The 17,650-nt window shown below is 39.6% G+C and overlaps 1 protein-coding gene and 1 long non-coding RNA gene across 2 annotated transcripts in view; one reads left to right on the forward strand and one right to left on the reverse strand.

The window, feature by feature from the left end:
- The window catches only part of LOC122828235 (AT-rich interactive domain-containing protein 3A-like), a 45,057-nt gene extending 27,541 nt beyond the window's left edge, over nucleotides 1-17,516 (reverse strand). The window contains exons 1-2 of the mRNA XM_044111627.1: nucleotides 16,453-17,516; nucleotides 8,630-8,702 (exon numbers count right to left, since the gene is read on the reverse strand). Coding sequence (XP_043967562.1) covers nucleotides 8,630-8,702; nucleotides 16,453-16,905 — 526 coding nt within the window. The 5' untranslated portion in view covers nucleotides 16,906-17,516. The remainder of the gene's footprint in view (nucleotides 1-8,629; nucleotides 8,703-16,452) is intronic.
- On the forward strand, nucleotides 14,120-16,746 carry LOC122828237. Its single transcript, XR_006370182.1, has 3 exons — nucleotides 14,120-15,219; nucleotides 16,475-16,537; nucleotides 16,632-16,746. It is a non-coding gene; the product is annotated as an uncharacterized LOC122828237 (long non-coding RNA).
- Nucleotides 17,517-17,650: the final 134 nt, after the last annotated feature.

Here is a 17,650-nt window from a genome sequence, read left to right on the forward strand (position 1 = left end):
TTTTTCTTTCTCTCTCTCTCTTTCTATATATATGTTAATTTAATAATTTAAATACTATTTAAACTTTTTGAACATGGTCTATTTTCATGGTTTCAGTTTCAAAACAGAACTAAAACAAGTAGGATGCCGGCCCTCCAGGACTGACTTTGGGCACCACTGCCCTAACTGAATGTGATGGATCCTCGTCACATTGAACCTAAAGTTAGCTTGATAATCTTTGGAGGTCATTTTTTCATTTACTTAATTGAGATTTTTTTTGGGTCAGTGCGGTTAAATCCCCCCCCAACATACAACATAAAGTCCTGTCTGTGGATTTAGGGATCAATCAGAATGGGGAGAAAACTTGAAAGAAAGAACAAAATTGATTTCAGAGGCACAAGAAATCAGGCCGTTCCTCCCGATCTGAACTCGAGTGGTGTTCCGGTATTTGGACTTCTGTGCTCGTCATGGATTGTCCATAACGAACACCATGTTCAAACATAAGGGTGTCCATATGTGCACTTGCCACCAGGACACCCTAGGTCGCAGTTTGATGATCGACTTTGTCATCGTTTCATCGGATCTGCGGTCGCATATCTTGGACACTCGGGTGAAGAGAGGTGCGGAGCTGTCCACTGACCACTACCTGGTGGTGAGTTGGCTCTGCTGGTGGGGGAGGATGCCGGTCAGACCTGGCAGGCCCAAATGTGTTGTAGGGGTCTGCTGGGAATGTCTGGTGGAATCCCCTGTGAGACGGAGCTTTAACTCCCATCTCCGGCAGAACTTTGAACACGACCCGGGGAAGGTGGGGGACATGGAGTCTGAGTGGACCGTGTTCCGTGCCTCTATTGTCAAGGTGGTTCATCTGAGCTGTGGCCAAGGATGCCTCCTGGACGCCTCCCTGGTGAGGTGTTCTGGGCACGTCCCACCAGGAGGAGGCCCCTGGGAAGACCCAGGACACACTGGAGGGACTATGTCTCTCGGCTGGCCTGGGAACACCTTGGGATTCCTCAGGAGCTGGAAGAAGTGACTGGGGAGAGGGAAGTCTGGGCCTCCCTTCTGAAGCTGCTACCCCCGCGACCCGACCCCGGATAAGCGGAAGAAGATGGATGGATGGATGAAGAAATATGGTTATATTTTATTATTGTTCTCAAAAATTTAACTAACAAAACAGGATAATACTGTTGGGATCCAGGTTTGTTTGAGTTTGGCTTTGGATTTTATTTTATTTTTGGTGTTCTTTTGGTTTCTCTATTTAGTTTGCCCCGTTTTCCACTTTTGGTCTTCCTTAGTGATTCTTGTTTCTAGTCATTTTCTGTTGTAGTTCTTTAGTCCAAGTTATTCTTTAGTGCTAGAATTATTTACTATTCCCCTGTGACACTCTCTCTCTCCTGTCTCACCCTCAGTTATCTCCTGCTCTAACCATTTAAACCTGTTATCAATTTACTCATCATCCACTGCTTCCACACCCTACCTCCCAGTATTTAAGTGCCTCGCTTTCTGTCACTAGTCACCAGTTTGTCTTGTTTCCTCACCTAGTCTTTCTATTTGTGATTCCCTTATGTTTTCAGTTTTTGGATTTGTTTGCATTTCTTTTGAGCTTCTTTCAATGTACCTTCTTGTAAGTTGGATTTTGGCTTTTGTTTAATTTATTACTCACTTAAATACTACGATTAGGCTTGCTGCTTTTGGCTCCAATATTACCACACATCATGACAAATACCTTTTTTTAAAATTCTTTTTTATTGATTTTCATAATTTTATGTAAATATCAACAAAGGTGAACAGAAATAACCCACCCCAAATCAACAAGGAGCACTGCAGTGTCCACATAAAAACATACATACAGCCTACATACACAGGCAGACATTCCAGGCATGGTGTCGGACAGCCAAATGAAGGATATATTGAATGTAAAAAAATAAATAAATAAAATTAAAAAAAAAGAGGAAAAAAGAAAAAAAGGGTGGAGAGGACAGTCCTCATCTCCAGTTGAAATCTCGGTCTGTAAGAAGGATTGCAGTGGGTTCCAGATCCTCCAGAACTTGTCTGACTTTTGATGAAGATTGCGAGTCAGTGTTTCAACTGATACAATAGCATAGATTTGTGATATCCATATATCAACCGTAGGGACCTGTGGTGCTGACCATCTCAGGAGTATAAATTTTTTGGCCAGAAATAAGAGGATTACAAGTAATTGTTTAGTATTTGCATCAAGTAGATACTTAAATATTTTCCGCCTGCAGTCTGCGTTTAGTCAGCAGAATCGCTAGATAAACAAAAAAATATGTCCGAGAGGAGATGAAGACTGTTTGATAGGGGAGCCATTCTAACTAGACTTAAGTCAGGTAATATTGGCAGATCCAACAGCTAGTGAAAAATTAAACCGAGAAACATGCAATTCAGCATTTTTTTATGTTTAATTCTAAACATAAAACAGGACTGTCAATAACAAAACTATTTTCCACTCTTCCTAGAAAGTAATGTTTCTTACCATTGATCAATAATTTCTCAGCTTTGCACTATGTGTTAATCACATGTGTGGAATTGGCCTCCTCTCCTTTTTCTGCTGGCGGTTTGGTGCAGAACAACAGTTTGGACCTCAATATGCAGAGCCTAGCAAGAAGAGGTTGCTCACAGCAGCAGTCGCTTCTCACCCTACGGAGCATCAGACAGTCTCAATATTCATAGTATAATTCATACATGTACAAAACATTTATAAATTCACAGAATGATTCAAAAATGCATAGAACAAGATTCACAAATGCACAGGATTCACATGTGTATAGAACAAGATTGACATGTTTTTCTGATGCAGACACAAGTATGTCTTAATTTACAAACTGCTTCTAGTCCTTGGACTTCATTGCATTTGTGTGGGAATTTTTAAATTGCTCTTACTTGGCGAAACCCACAATATATGTTTTAACAGGGAGTGATTTGAAACCAGTCAGAAATCCTTTTTATTTTAATCAATCATAAAAACGCAGCCACTGGAGTGAAGGAGATATAACTTATCTATTAACCCATTCCAACACTACTGTAGCTATGTTGAAGTGCAGACAATTTGGACTGAGGAGCGACAAGTGAAATATTTAACTTGGCTTAGTTAGCTACTTATCCCCATGTTATAAGAGGTTTTTTAATTATTAATTGGTTTAATTGTGCAACTATCAACACAAGATAGAGAGATAAGTGATTTATGCTACCGCTTCTGTTTGCACACAATTTGTTGTGATTAAAGTAAAGGATGTAGTTTAAGGATTTTTTTTTTTTTTTTTGACTTTCGAGACCTTTATTTCACAGTAGACTGGTCTTTTTCAAGCTGTGGTCCCCGGATCACTGGTGGTCCGCAGGCGCCCCTAGTGGTCTGTAAGGTACTGCATGTAAACGAACTTGAACAACAGTTCTGAACACCGTGATGTGAGGTCAAAATGCAACGCTACAACTAGCTTACCAAAGGACTGTGTTAAAAATAACAATGGAAAACTGGCTTAAAACCAAGCCACGCAAAATAAAAGCTGAAGATACCAGTGGAAAGAAAACAACTCCAGGACTACTTGTATGTCGTTCACTAGGAAAGGATTCCTTGAATCCACTTATGAAGTGAGCGGTAGGACTCGTCTCAGTTAGTGAAAACTGTTCTTTGTTTCTTGTTAATTTGCTCGGCTATAATTATCTGCTTACACATCTACAGATGTTTTTATTAAAATGATTAAATTAATTACAATTGATAGAAGTGGGTGGATTATTTTTCTATTTAAAGGTGCAAAAAATTATTATTTTTTTCTGTTAATGCAAACATGTCTATTTTTCTTTAATTGTGCTTTGAAAAAACAATTAGCCCTAATTATTGTTAATGCACATAGCAGTAAAGAATTAATTTTATTTCTATGTGTTTGACATCATTGGAAAGCTTAGACACTCTCAGAATCTGTGAATAACTCAAAATATCCAACTAGACATGTTCATGGCTTTGTGGTGGCCACACATTTCCCAAACAGCACCACTCTTCTCAATAAGATGAACAAAAAAACCCCAATAATATGCGAGTTAAGAGACTAATATTTTCATTTCAGGTTGCATTATATATAAAGACATTATTGCAGGGGCAATTTCAAGTTAGGTGGTCATTGACTGTTAACTGGGTTAAGTGGTCCTCGGCTTGAAAAAGTTTGAGAAACACTGCAAAAGACTGACGAGAACAAAGGCTGTATAAGAGGGGGACTTGAACCCACGACAGTAAACATTGAAGACTTGAAGCTTCCATACACGAGTTGTGTGCCACCAACGCAGCTGTTGAAGTAATTTGGGTTTTTTTTCTTGGAAAGCTCCAATTCTGACTCCCTGGAGCTAAATATGATGACCTGTATATCTATGGCAGACCTCACTTTAAGTAGACAAAGCATTTATATATTGTGATGCCACAAGAAATAAAATAAAAACAAATCATGTGAGCACTTCAAGCTTCTCCACAGCATGAAGCACCGGTCCACTAAGGCGTGGGAAGTCAAACTTTATCAGCACAGTCACAGTTAGCATGTTGAGATGTAAACGCAAACACCACACATAACGCTTTGTTCACGAAGAAATATTCTCACTGCATGCTCAACATGCACCTCTAAATGAGCATGTGTGAACACTGAGCGCAACTCGATGTAAACATTTGTGGTTCACATTGAGCTGCGTGAGCAGAGCAAACGTTGTGGATTTAAATTTAACTCACCTTGATGAATTCCCCAGAGACACATTCATCCTCAAATTGGGTTGATATAAATATCCATACAGGTCAACCAGTGTCCAGTTTGAGTGAAAGGAGGCACGCAGTCTGCAATGAGGTGAACTTCAGACATCAAGCAGCGACAGGGTGACGGTACAACAGCTCCCATGGTTGCCGAGAGGCAAGCTTAGCATACTCACCAAAGGAAACAAAATGCATAAAAGCTCAACTGGCACCAGAGTGATCTTGGTTGAATGACTGACGACCCATCATAGTCTGACGTCTCACAAGCTTCGCCCCCTCAGAACAGGAAGTGACTTTTTATTTTTTATTTAGAAAGCTCCATCTCAAGTATCTGGGAGCCATGGTCTAAACCACAGGTGTCAAAGTCCAGTTCTCAAGAGCCGTTTTTAGATGTGCCACAGCTACAAAACACTGGAATGAAATGGCTTAATTATTTCCTCGTTGTGTTGATCAGTTCTCCAGAGCCTTGATTCTATTCAGGTGGTGCAGCAGAGGCTCATCTAAAAGTTGCAGGACTGTGGCCCTCAAGGACTGGAGTTTGAGACCCCCGGTCTAAACCCATCAGGAAGTCAGCCATTTTGGATCAAATCCATGATTGTCTTTTTTTATATTTTTTTATAGCACACTCATTCTACAACTTTTGAGATCCAGGCTTCAAACTCAGTCAGCACAGTCTTGAGGCATTGAAGGTCAAAAGTTCTAAGATTTTTTCTACATTAAAGCATGTGGCCAAGCCTCAAATCTGAAACCCACCATGAAACATCAAGGTGGAATAACTTCCACATATGAGCTCTCAGCTGCATCACACTTCATTTGTATCATCACAGACGAGAGCTCATCACATTCAAATGGGCAATTAGTGACATCACCTTAGCCTCAAGCCCTTTCAACAGAAAGTCACCTGTCTTCCCACTTTTTTTCTTCATTTTACTCATCTGGTACATGCAGATTTCAACCTGTGTATAATGAAATAGAACATAATGGTAAATCCTTCTCAACTGCTGGCGGCAGCGTGTGGGCAAGGCTAAATGGCGAATTATAATCCCTCTCCCTTTGCATATAGTTGTCTCTAAATCATACATGTGTCATCTGATTTGAACCAAACTCATTAGGATTGACCTTTGTTAACCTATGAAGAGCCCAATTGCATTAAATTGCAATTCAACTCCACTGCTCCCCTGGATTATTCCTACAACTATATCTTCTAATACATCAGCCGATCTGCACCAGACCTTTTGCTCATCCACAGGAAGCATTGCAGAATTCATTGGTCTATATCACTTTGTAGATTGGTGCGTGAACTGTGCGAGAGCATGGATTGTGGCATGTGGGCCACGTGCCACAGTCTGCACATCTTTACTACTGCTGTTCATCTCAGAGATTCTATTCTTTACCTTAATTTTTACAGTTTTACACTCTATTATGATTCCGAAAAAAATAAAATAATAATAATGCAAGGCATCATTTGTTGCCAGTCACGTGGTTTTCAGCAAGACAACACAAGCGTTGAAGCGGGGCTTCATCGGACACGCCCCCTTTTTATTAGGTACAGGCTCAGTCAGAGCCGCTGAAGTGAGGAGCTAACTGTTAGCTGTGGCTCTGCAGTTCAAACAAAAAGCCCTCCAGTAAGTAAATACTTAAAGGAAAAGATATGCAACATCTTTAATTTACTTTCACTGCTCAATAGGAAGAAACACATTAACAATAAAAATAAGACTGCAGTTTGTTATTTCATCACTTTGGAAGAATCATGATAAACTGCTTCGCTATGCCTTAAATCAAAACTAGCTAAACTGCTACGTTGGCTTCATAGAATTGGCTCTTTTTTCTGTCGAAGGTAGCTAATATTTCAATTATATTTAGCTCTCTAACTCTTACTTTAATGAGAAGAGTTTGAAACTGGAGGGAGCGGATGAGCATTACCATTAGCTGACAGTATGGGAGCTGTTGAGGAAAAATTATTACTTTTTGGTGCTTAATACAGTTAATCATACGCCATGTGTAAAAGGTATATTGAACATTCTTATTTTGAACAAATTTCTTAATTTCGAACAGTTTGTGTTAAGGATTTAAAACTAAACTATTCAATCGGTAAGTATTCAGAAACAGGAACCAAATGCAGATCAAAAGGGGATCTCTCTGTGAGGCTCCTGCTGTGTTATCAGAGGTCAGGAGGCCATAAATTAGCATCTACTGCAGGACAGAAGCCTGTTTGGTTCACAGAGCATCAAAAGTCTTCCAACCAACATCTGGGATGGTATAAAACTAAATACAACATAGAATGTTGAAACCATTAACATTTAATTTCTAAGACATTTTTCTAAGTATTAATAGCAGGTTTTTAATGAAGATTGTATTATCTAAGTTTAGAACTACTAATCTAGTAAATGATGAATGTATTTGAAAATTGTACTATCTGTGACAATATCTGAATCAAATGGAAATTGTTTGAATGTTATGTTTCATAGATTAAGAAAAGCAATTGTACCTCATTTTGTTTTGTTGATTGTATGTGGCAAGGAAGGATTTAAGTCTTTTGAGAATGCTGGATGCAGCAGAGCAAAACTGAGTGTGTGAAGGTAACCTTTCCTTGAACCAAATTACTGGATTTAGCTTTGTTCTGAGATAACGGGAGACACTCCGAATTTCACAGGTATCTGTGAAGTCTTGTTTTATGTTTTTATTTGCCCAGGTGGCTCTAGAGCCCAGAAAACCAGGATGCAGCTGCTTGCTCCATTGTCTTACCGGAGACAAAAATGGCCTTTGATCTTGGCGTGAAATTAAGGGAAGTTTAAGGTAGCTTCTGGTTGGTCAAACAGAGGTACGCCTTAATTGAATATATTAACAAGGAAAGAAACACCTCCACTATAAAAGTTCGTGCACAAAAATAATAATTCAGATAGCTGCCCTATTTTGCCTTTTCGGCATCAGCTTTCTCCAAAGACATGTCTTTGCCTCTTTCTCTATCTTTTCTTTCTCTATCTTTTTTGTCTCAGGTGAAGAATGTATATCTCTGTAACTCTGCGGTTTTCTTGTTAATTCATATGCTGCTTTGTATGGGATTAAACTCTGTAATTCTGTGACGTCATCACGCATTGTTGTTTTCCTTGTCGCCGCACGCCGCCCGCTGAGAGGACCTGGGATCTAGAGGAAGAGTGAGCCAAGCTTTTTCCAAATTGAGCTAATTTAAAATACTCTTCCTTAACAGAGCCGAGAGCAGAGGAGCTATTGCAGAGCAGCTGACAGTAAAAAAAATAAAAATAAAACAAGCCTTTATTTGTTATCATCTTCAATGTAGAGCCTTTAAAATCACAAAAGAAAATCTGAGCACTTTTCTAGAAAACGCTGGTGCTGAGCCTTAAGTTTAAGTTATGATACTCCCGGATATTCAATTTCTACATATTTATAGGTTCTCTACCATCCAGGACATAGAAAAACAAAAACAAAATCTAAAAGTTTAAAGCAACTGAAGTTCTAATTTAAATAACACATAACTTGTCTTGAGAACCACTGCAATAAATCAATATTCATGAGGAATTTTAAGTGGAGCCACTTGTTAAAAACTTGTTTTTATTTACTGCTTTAAGAGATTAAATCTGTGACACTGAACCAAACTCGTATCTAAACATTCGAATCTTAGTTTGATTTCTGTGGGTCTGAACAGGTTGAAAAAAACACATTTATTTATTGCTACTTACTAGTTATTTTTGGTCCTAAGGCCTGAACACAAAAAATATTATTTAAACCACATTTTACGTTACATTTAACTTTAACTTTGCCGACCTCCCCAATATTGCTCTTAAGAAATGTTCTTCTTTATGGTCCCCCAAATAATGAGATGGAATTTACGCCATATATATATAAAATAGCCACAAATAAATCCACAATATTTGTGAAATAGCTTACCTCGTTTTTGCATGAAATTGAAAAGGTCATCAAGAAAGTCTTTGCGCTTTTCATCTTCATCAAGGTCATACAACTGAAAAACAGAGAAATCACAGGAAAAAAAAGTTTTTCATCAAAGAAAAATACCTTGATTCAGTGACATTAAAGACCAGGGGCCTCATGCATATTAAGTGCGCAGTTTTCACACCAAGACTTGGCGCACTGACAAATGTAGAAAAGTGCGGCGCACAAGAAAACCTGGATATATAAAGTCGTGCGCATGCACGTGGCTGCGCATCTTTCCTTTATAAATCCCAATTTGTGGGAAATTGAGTGCAGCTGCTGGCTAGCCCTGTCACTACCCATAAATACATATGTAAATTAGTATAAATACACGGAAATTTATCGCCCCAGCACGTGGGGCGATAACCATGGCAATGTCCTTGTTTGTGGCAATATAAGTATTCCATCCATCCATCCATCTTCTTCCGCTTATCCGGGGTCGGGTCGCGGGGGTAGCAGCTTCAGAAGGGAGGCCCAGACTTTCCTCTCCCCAGCCACTTCTTCCAGCTCCTCTGGAGGAATCCCAAGGCGTTCCCAGGCCAGCAGAGAGACATAGTCCCTCCAGCGTGTCCTGGGTCTTCCCCAGGGTCTCCTCCCAGTGGGTCGTGCCCGGAACACCTCACCAGGGAGTCATCCAGGAGGCATCCTGACCAGATGCCCGAGCCACCTCAACTGGCTCCTCTCGATGTGAAGGAACAGCGGCTCTACTCTGAGTCCCTCCTGGATGACTGAGCTTCTCACCCTATCTCTGAGGGAGAGCCCAGACACCCTACGGAAAAAAACCATTTCGGCTGCTTGTATCCGCGATCTGTTCTTTCGGTCATGACCCAAAGCTCATGACCATCACTGGCTCCCTGTCGCTCAAAGAATAGACTTTAAAATACTGTTAGTTTATAAATCACTGAATGGTTTAGCACCACAATACATTAAAGATTTGCTGCTGTTGTATCAACCTTCCAGAACTCTCAGGTCTTCTGGTTCTGGTTCTGCTCTGCGTCCCCAGAACCAGAACCAAACTGGGAGAAGTGGCATTTAGCATCTATGCACCACAAATCTGGAACAAACTTCCAGAAAACTGTAAAACAGCTGAAACACTGACTTCCTTTAAATCTCAACTAAAAACCCACTTGTTTAGAGTTGTATTTGAAACGTAATAAATTGCAAATTTATTGACGGAATCTGACTTGATGTCGTGTTTTTATTGTTGATTCTATGTTGCATTGTGTTTTTGTGTTTGATTTGATGTAAAGCACTTTGAAATGCCTTGCTGCTGAAATGTGCAATACAAATAAAGTTTGATTGATTGATTTTGATTTGACCATAATAACTTAGCTTAAATAAGTTATTACCTATTTTTCTGACTTTTTAGCCATGTATACTGTATACATGGCTATACATCTATACATGTATACTGAATGGAGTAAGTAAATTATAGAGAACGAAGTATTTAGGCTTACATTAGCATTTTGGCTAATTTCAGCTCATACACTCATTTTAACATACTCAATGGTGCATGTCCAGCTTACTTAACATACTTGTGACTTTCCACCAGCTAATGACTACTATTTAGCTAAGCTTAGCATTGATGCTAATTTTTAGCATCAGAACCCTGGGTCCAAACCGACGGCCACACTTTGGCAGGCCCCAGTTAAATTTCTTCAGGAATTTTCTTGTTTACTTTATGTTCATGAAAACCATAACACTAGCACATTGCATACAATGTCTCATGGGAAAGAATAGATTCCAACGTTTGTCATGCATCAACACCAAACAGTCAAATATTCGTAAAACATTTTCATATTCACAGATGTAAATGTAAAGCAGTGCATAAATGTTACAGAAGAGGGTACTATTGTTTTCTGTAATTGCTGGTATTACCACAATTCCGAGATGTTTGTCCTGCCGGGGACACCGTAGTGCAGGGATTTTGTGAGCTGCTGAATTCCTTACAGTGTGTTTACTGCCTGTAAGGTAAGCAGCAGCTCCGCTAGCCCGGTGTAAAATATACATTGCGTTGGTATGCCGATCTTTTTTTCTGTTTGCTCAGTGTGCCAGTTGGCTGCAGATTGCATCTTGTTTTGATGAGGTTTGATTGTTTTGTAAAGGGAAAATGGTTAAATCCTGACAGTCTGTTTACTGCCTGTAAAGTGGATGAAATAAAGGCGCGAAAGTCTCCCCTCCACGAAGAGCCCTCTGTCCGATTCCTCTCCTGCACCGAACACACCCCACTTTCACGAAAAGAAACACAACGCAGAGCCCATAGGGTGTCCTCCACCAGCTGCAGGTCTGAAGAGGGAGAGCCTGGGTTACATAAATGAAATGCTCCTTTAATTTCTAGTGTTGGAAGGCTGTCATTTTTGATGCGCTGCTTGAGCTGAAATGGAACCGTCCGCTCGCTTGCTGTTCGTCCAGGAGGCTCCAGCAGCACAGGATGGAACATCAGAGTGGCATTGCGGCTATGATAGAGACAAGGAGCCGCTATGGAAACGTGACGATAAAGGCAAAAGCAATAAAAATATCATTACATATTTCACAAAGGTTTTTGTTTATATATATTTTTTAAATGTAACTAAATTTGTAATTCTTAATATTTTCGGAAGTAACTGTAACTGGATTACATATTTTCTCATTGTAACTGTAACGAATTACAGTTACTCTTTTTTTGTAATTAAATTACGTAACGTCGTTACATGTAATTCGTTACTACCCAACACTGCGTGTATATAGTATATTGTCGCACTTTTGGTTTCCAGGGTAACGGAGGCGTTGGTGTAGGTGAAGATACACGACAAAAAAAATAGAAAAAACCTCTTGCATGAACTTTACTTCTTTCAGCAACAGATGAATTACAACGACAGCCGAGTTGTTCTCATGTAAGAACCGTGTCGCTTCTGGTCTCTAGCTCTGGCACAGACAGCGCTTAGCAATATCCGGGCAGTGAGCAGTGAGAACCATAACAACAACAGAACATAAACATTGAGTCTCGTGATATTCTTTTTCTCTCGAACTGCGTTGCATTTAATGACCTAACTAGGCTTGGAAAACTAAAAAAAAAACTACGAAACCAAGCTTAAGGTCTAATAAAGTTGAACCTTCTTTACACTATCCCCCCTTTTAGGAATACTGAGTCCCTTCAGTACAAGTTATACAGCCAAAATTGAGAAAGAAGTGGTAGTTATAAGAACGTAACTACTGAAATGTATATGCCATAAGGGCAAGAAAACATAAACCAAGTTATTTAAATTCTGCAATTCTAACATTCAACTAACTCACTAACTAAACTAGTGCCTAAATCTCTGCGGTCTTTTGACTAGACGACCACTAGATGTTTTAACAGTCTTTTCTGAAGAATTTGAATCCCCCTGTCTTTCATCTGGCCAGCATCCTGGATCCTTGGGCTGGAGGTCTTCATCCTGATCATCTGTCAGTGGTAGTAGAGGAACCAGGGGAACATCCTCTTCTGCTGGTTGAAATTCTTGGTCTTGGCAATTCTTAAGCAGTCTGCTTCTTTGACGTAAAACCCAGACTGGTATCACGTCACTGTCATACGGCTTGAGCTGATCGTGGTGCATCACTGTCCTGCGCTTGGGACCTTGTATTTCATACAGCACAGGACAACGCTCCGCCTCCTCTGAAAATCATATTGATCTTTGCCAATTCTTAATTGTAAGCTATTTTATAATGGTAACATCAACAATGTGTCTCCACTGATAAGGTTGAACTGAAGAGGAGATTGTACAAAAAAAAAAAGAAAACGTGAGTAATTTGTGTGGTCCACTGTTGACCCAGCCTCCAGGTTTTGTGTTACGGCCCTGCGTTTGGTGTCAAAGCTCAGCGCACAGAGCTCCTCCTGCAGCTCCACAGCTCAGATGGCTGCACAGATTTGTGACACTTATCGTAATATTAATAATTAGAATGGCATTAAATTGCCATTATAATTATTGGCAACTACGGACACGTTCATTCGTGGCTGTTTTCACCTTTATTACGCTGTTCATATTAGTCTCAATGTTTGGAATTTTGTGGAGCGCAACGCGAAACTCGACGTCATACAGAGGTAATATATTAACTTGACATTAACAAAGACACAGCGGGACGGATCATCCGGGAAATGATGGACAGGGAGAGACTGAGTAAAACTACCTTAATGACGGACAAATTCTTGGATTTATTATGAGTCTCTGATTATTTCCAAGCCCAAATGAGTAACTTCACGTTCAAAAACGAGCCCAAAAAGGCGCAACCCGCCACTCATTAAATCTGCAAGCGACTTTAAAAAAATTAAGCCCAAAGCTGTTTATAATAATCGGACTTGGCTACAGAAACTCAAAATAGTTCCAGTTTTTCCACCAACAAAATGCGCTTCTCCCTCCATTGTTTACATTTCTGTCGCATAGAGACGTCGGTCACTCGACAAGACGAGTAGAGGAAATACGATGAAATAACAAAAGAAGATAGTAACGCAGTAACGCAAAAATGATTTGGATAAGTAACTGTAGTCTGACTACTGGATTTGAAATAGCAACGCGTTAGATTACTAGTTACTGAAAAAAGTGGTCCGACGTCAGTAACGCGTTACAAATTAACGCGTTTACTGACATCACATATTACTACAAACAAAATATACTTAGAAGTTATTATAGAAATACCTTAACATCTTCAGTATGTCTATTCAACAGAGCTTTTCTAATGAAGAAAAATTTGACAATGTTCTCTATCCATCCTCAATGTACAGTATTTATTTTTATCCTTCTTCATTTCTATCTTTATCTTTCTCCCTCCCTCTTTCAATTTGTATCTTTCTCTGTAATTTTCAGGTTTATTTCCTTACCAAGTTAAGACAGTCAGATTATTTTCCCTCTGACGGCCAAACCTGGTCAAAACTTTTATTCGGTGATGACTGGATGTAGCTGCGTGTCAGGGCAGGGCAGGACAACCTTGAGTTAATTTGTACAGTCGGCCCTTCGCCTTATGATTAGGACAGTTCCTCTTGCTGCTGCTAGCTGTAAGCTAAAATTAGTTCCGCTTTTTTACCTTTACTGCAGAGCAGTCACATTACTTTTCTGTGACATTAGTCATTTTCTTTCTCTTTGAATCATTCTGTTGCTTTTTTCCACTGACAGAAACCCGTTTCAAAGAATCACTGACTTTTTTAACATTGTTTAAAATACTAACCACAGCCGGATGGAGGATAATTCAGCCTGTGTTTGGATGTACTAGCCACTAAAATCTAAAGTCCGGTCTTGGGTAACTATGGCAACCAGTGACAGATTAAAATCCCACTGACGCTTTCTGCAGTCCACTGTGTTCTGAATATCAAACGAAACTGTGACATCTCAATGTGACATCACAGTATAACTCTGAAAGCAGAATTCTGACATCACCAGCGATTATATAAGCTCCTCACAACCATCTACTTTCATCACAACCGTTTAGCAGCCATTGATGATACGTTTCTCTAGACAATTTATTAGCAGTTCACAGCAAGATTTTCATCTTTGTTACATTGCAGTCCAACCAACATAGAGTAGAAGAGGTTGAATTCGACAAGATTGTCGAAAAGGAATTACAGCCACCCAACCCACCCAAGCGCAAGAAAAAGAAGATGTCCTTTGCAGTCTGGTGGGAGCTGTACGCACCTGAGGAGCAAAAAATGTCTGCTGAAAATATCAAACAGCAGGACGCTTCACTGGTGGTCAAAAATGAATCAATTGCAAAATCACAGGAGACAGTGGATCATATAGGGGACAGACCAACACCCGAGAATGACTCCAATGTGAACCAGGTACCATTTCAAACCTGGTCAGAGGAACACGTCCTGGTTGAGCAAGAGATTTCTGCAAGAAATATTGAAATGCAGAACGATTCACTGATCAGTGAAGAAGTGTCCATCGCTAGAGTGGAGGAGACAACCGATATAGAAGGAACAGCCAACAAAGACCAGGCGCAAGAAGAAGAAGATACCGTTTCACATCTGTTTGGAGAAACATGCCCCTGCTGATCTAAGTACTGGAACGAAAGATGCTTCACCAGTTACCGAAAAAGCATCGAGCTCCGTACTGCAGGAGACAGAGAAGGAACAGTCTTTTAAGCCTTGTGCTGAACATGTTAATACGCAGCATACTTCTCTGCCTGACGAATGTAATCAGGAAGATTATTTGAAAAATGAGATTTACACAGAAGAACCTGTGACTTGTACAACACAGCTGGTCACCAAAAAGAAATTCATCTTGAGATCAGAGAAGAAAGTAGATCAAAAAGGGAAGAAACATTCATCAAAGAACAAGCGCATCAAAAAGACGCCGCTATTATGGAAATCTTTCCCCGAATCAGACGCTTGTGTAGATCTAATGTTTTTGACACAAAATAGTGACGTCAATAACAATCCTCTGCTGGAAAATCCAAGTTATCAGGCAGATTTGCCCAGCGGAGGAAAGAAGACGTTTTGGAAAGTGTTCCCTGAATCAGAATCTCACATTGAACTAAATTTCTTCGCTGAACATATCGAAGAGCAAGATGATTCAGTTCCGGCAAAATACGGTCAACAGGTAGCTTCCTTGGAAAAGCAGTGTTATTCCAAGCACACTTTGATTTCCACAACAAATCAAGCAAAGTGTACATGTCAGGCCAAATCCAAAGAACCTGAATTAGGAAATGTCGAACTGCAGAAATACTTGATGAGACAACTTGATGAAATGTTCGACATAAATCGTAAACTAACTGCTAAACTCAAATACCAGAACGATCTGTTGAAGAAAGTTCTCTCGGAGCAAAGACAAAACAGGAACTCAACGGGGTGGGGCCACGAGTGGGTTCAGTGATTGGTGGGAATTGGAAAAGGAGTTTCTGTTATTATTAATTGGACATTTTAGATAATATAAAAAAGCCAAGACATCAGTACTCATATTCATCCATTGTAAGATCTTTATTTCTAACTCTAAACAGAAAATTAGACAACCACATTTATTAATTAGAGGGAGATTTAGAAAAAGAAAATGTAAAAACGTGGAACAAAGAGCCTTTTGAAGTTTAAACCTATACAAAATTGGGAAAAATTTGGAAAACTATTTATCTTTCTGGGAAAGATATATCTATCTAAATTTATGTCCCTTTCTCTAAAGATATCTATCTATTTCTGTATATAGATTTAGAAATAGATATAAACCTGACTTTCAAAATGTATATATGTAGATATATCTATATAGATATAGATCTATATAGGTATATAGATCTATATCTATATATAAAGATATAGATATATCTATTTAGATATTCAGATATCTAAATCTATAAATCCATATATGTATGTATATGTATGCATACATATATGGATGTATAGATTTAGAACACTTCACTGTCCTAAATATATATGCATATATATGTACATGTATATATAATATGTGTTTCTGTTTATGTGTATATATATAGGTAGATATCCGCATATCAATCTATATATCTACCTCTATACATAGATATAAATCTATATGTAGATTTCTATATATAGATAGATATTGATATATAGATGTAGATATGTAGACATGTACATAGATATCTATCTATATATATTTCTCTCATATATTGACATACTGATATCTACCTATATATACACACACGCACACACACACACACACACACACACACATATATATATATATATATATATATATATATATATATATATATATATATATATATATATATATATATATATATATATATATATATATATCGCAGTTTTCAGTTCAGCGAAGTCATCCAGCGAAGACTCAGCGTTCCCTTACCTGTTTAAATTGCTCCTCGTAGGTCCACTCTTGCTGGGAATGGGAGCGCGCGGACGGAGACTCTGTGCGTGAAACTTGATCAGTGGTAAGGAAGCTCACCGTGGCGCCCTTTGGAGACAGACAAGCTTCGTGGAGTTGGAAAGAGTTTGACATGTCTTTGTGACTTTCCTCTTCATCAGTGATCCCCTGCTCATCTGTGACCCACACCTCCTCACCACTGCAAGATTTTAAATCCCCGTCCTTGTCCTCCGGGTGAAGACGCGTCATCCCGGTGGAGGAACCAGCTCCAGCTGCGACAGTGTTGCCCAGAGCGCCGTGGTAGTGGCTAAAAGCCACAGCTTGCTGGTGGATCTGGGACTGTACCATACTGCGGAAAGTTCTGTTTGTTCCCTCCTGCTGGAGCTTCTCCTCTACGGCAAAACGAGCTGCCTGTTGGCGCTGTAGATTTTCCATTACCGCCTCCAGACTGGTCCCGCCGCCCCCGGTGACGGCATGGTGGAAGCCGCTGGGTTCAGATGCCGCCTGAAGTGGAAGGCTGCGGGGGGGCGAGCAGGAGCCAGGCTGTCAAGAGACCATAAGTTAACCTTTTTACCCCTTGATTACTTGCATTTTCAGCTAAAATCTTTTGCTGCGATGAGTCTAATTGACTTACCATAGGTTTGCTTGCCATCTTTTTACAGGAGTTATTCAAAGTTGACTTTCAGTCCAAGAATACAAGATTTAAATATTTGATTGACTAAAGATAAGTGTTGAATGTGGAAGACCTGAGCTGAATTTGGCAACAAGTGGTGCTTGTTCACCACAGTGAATGCAAAGACCAGCCCTACCAACGTATTAACACCTCTGATCCTGAGACACCTCTTTCATCAATATGATTAGGCTACACCTCTGAGATGCCGGGCAATGGCTAAATCATGTTCCTGACACTAGGAAACTTCATTTGAGGATATTGCATCTGAGTTATGAAGCATTTTTATCAGTTTTTCCGCTGTCAAATTTTCACAATAGAATTTGCATGTTTTACACAGGATGACTTGTGTAAATATTGATAAATGTCTACTAACACGCAGGGCAACACAGAGACAGACAGGACACACAACCATTCACACACATACACTCACACTTAGGGAGAATTTAGAGAAACCAATTTACATGACAGTCATGTTTTTGGAATGGGAGGAAGCTGGAGAACCCGGAG

The sequence above is a fragment of the Gambusia affinis genome, linkage group LG03 (genome assembly GCF_019740435.1).
Source record: "Gambusia affinis linkage group LG03, SWU_Gaff_1.0, whole genome shotgun sequence".
NCBI lineage: Eukaryota > Metazoa > Chordata > Actinopteri > Cyprinodontiformes > Poeciliidae > Gambusia > Gambusia affinis.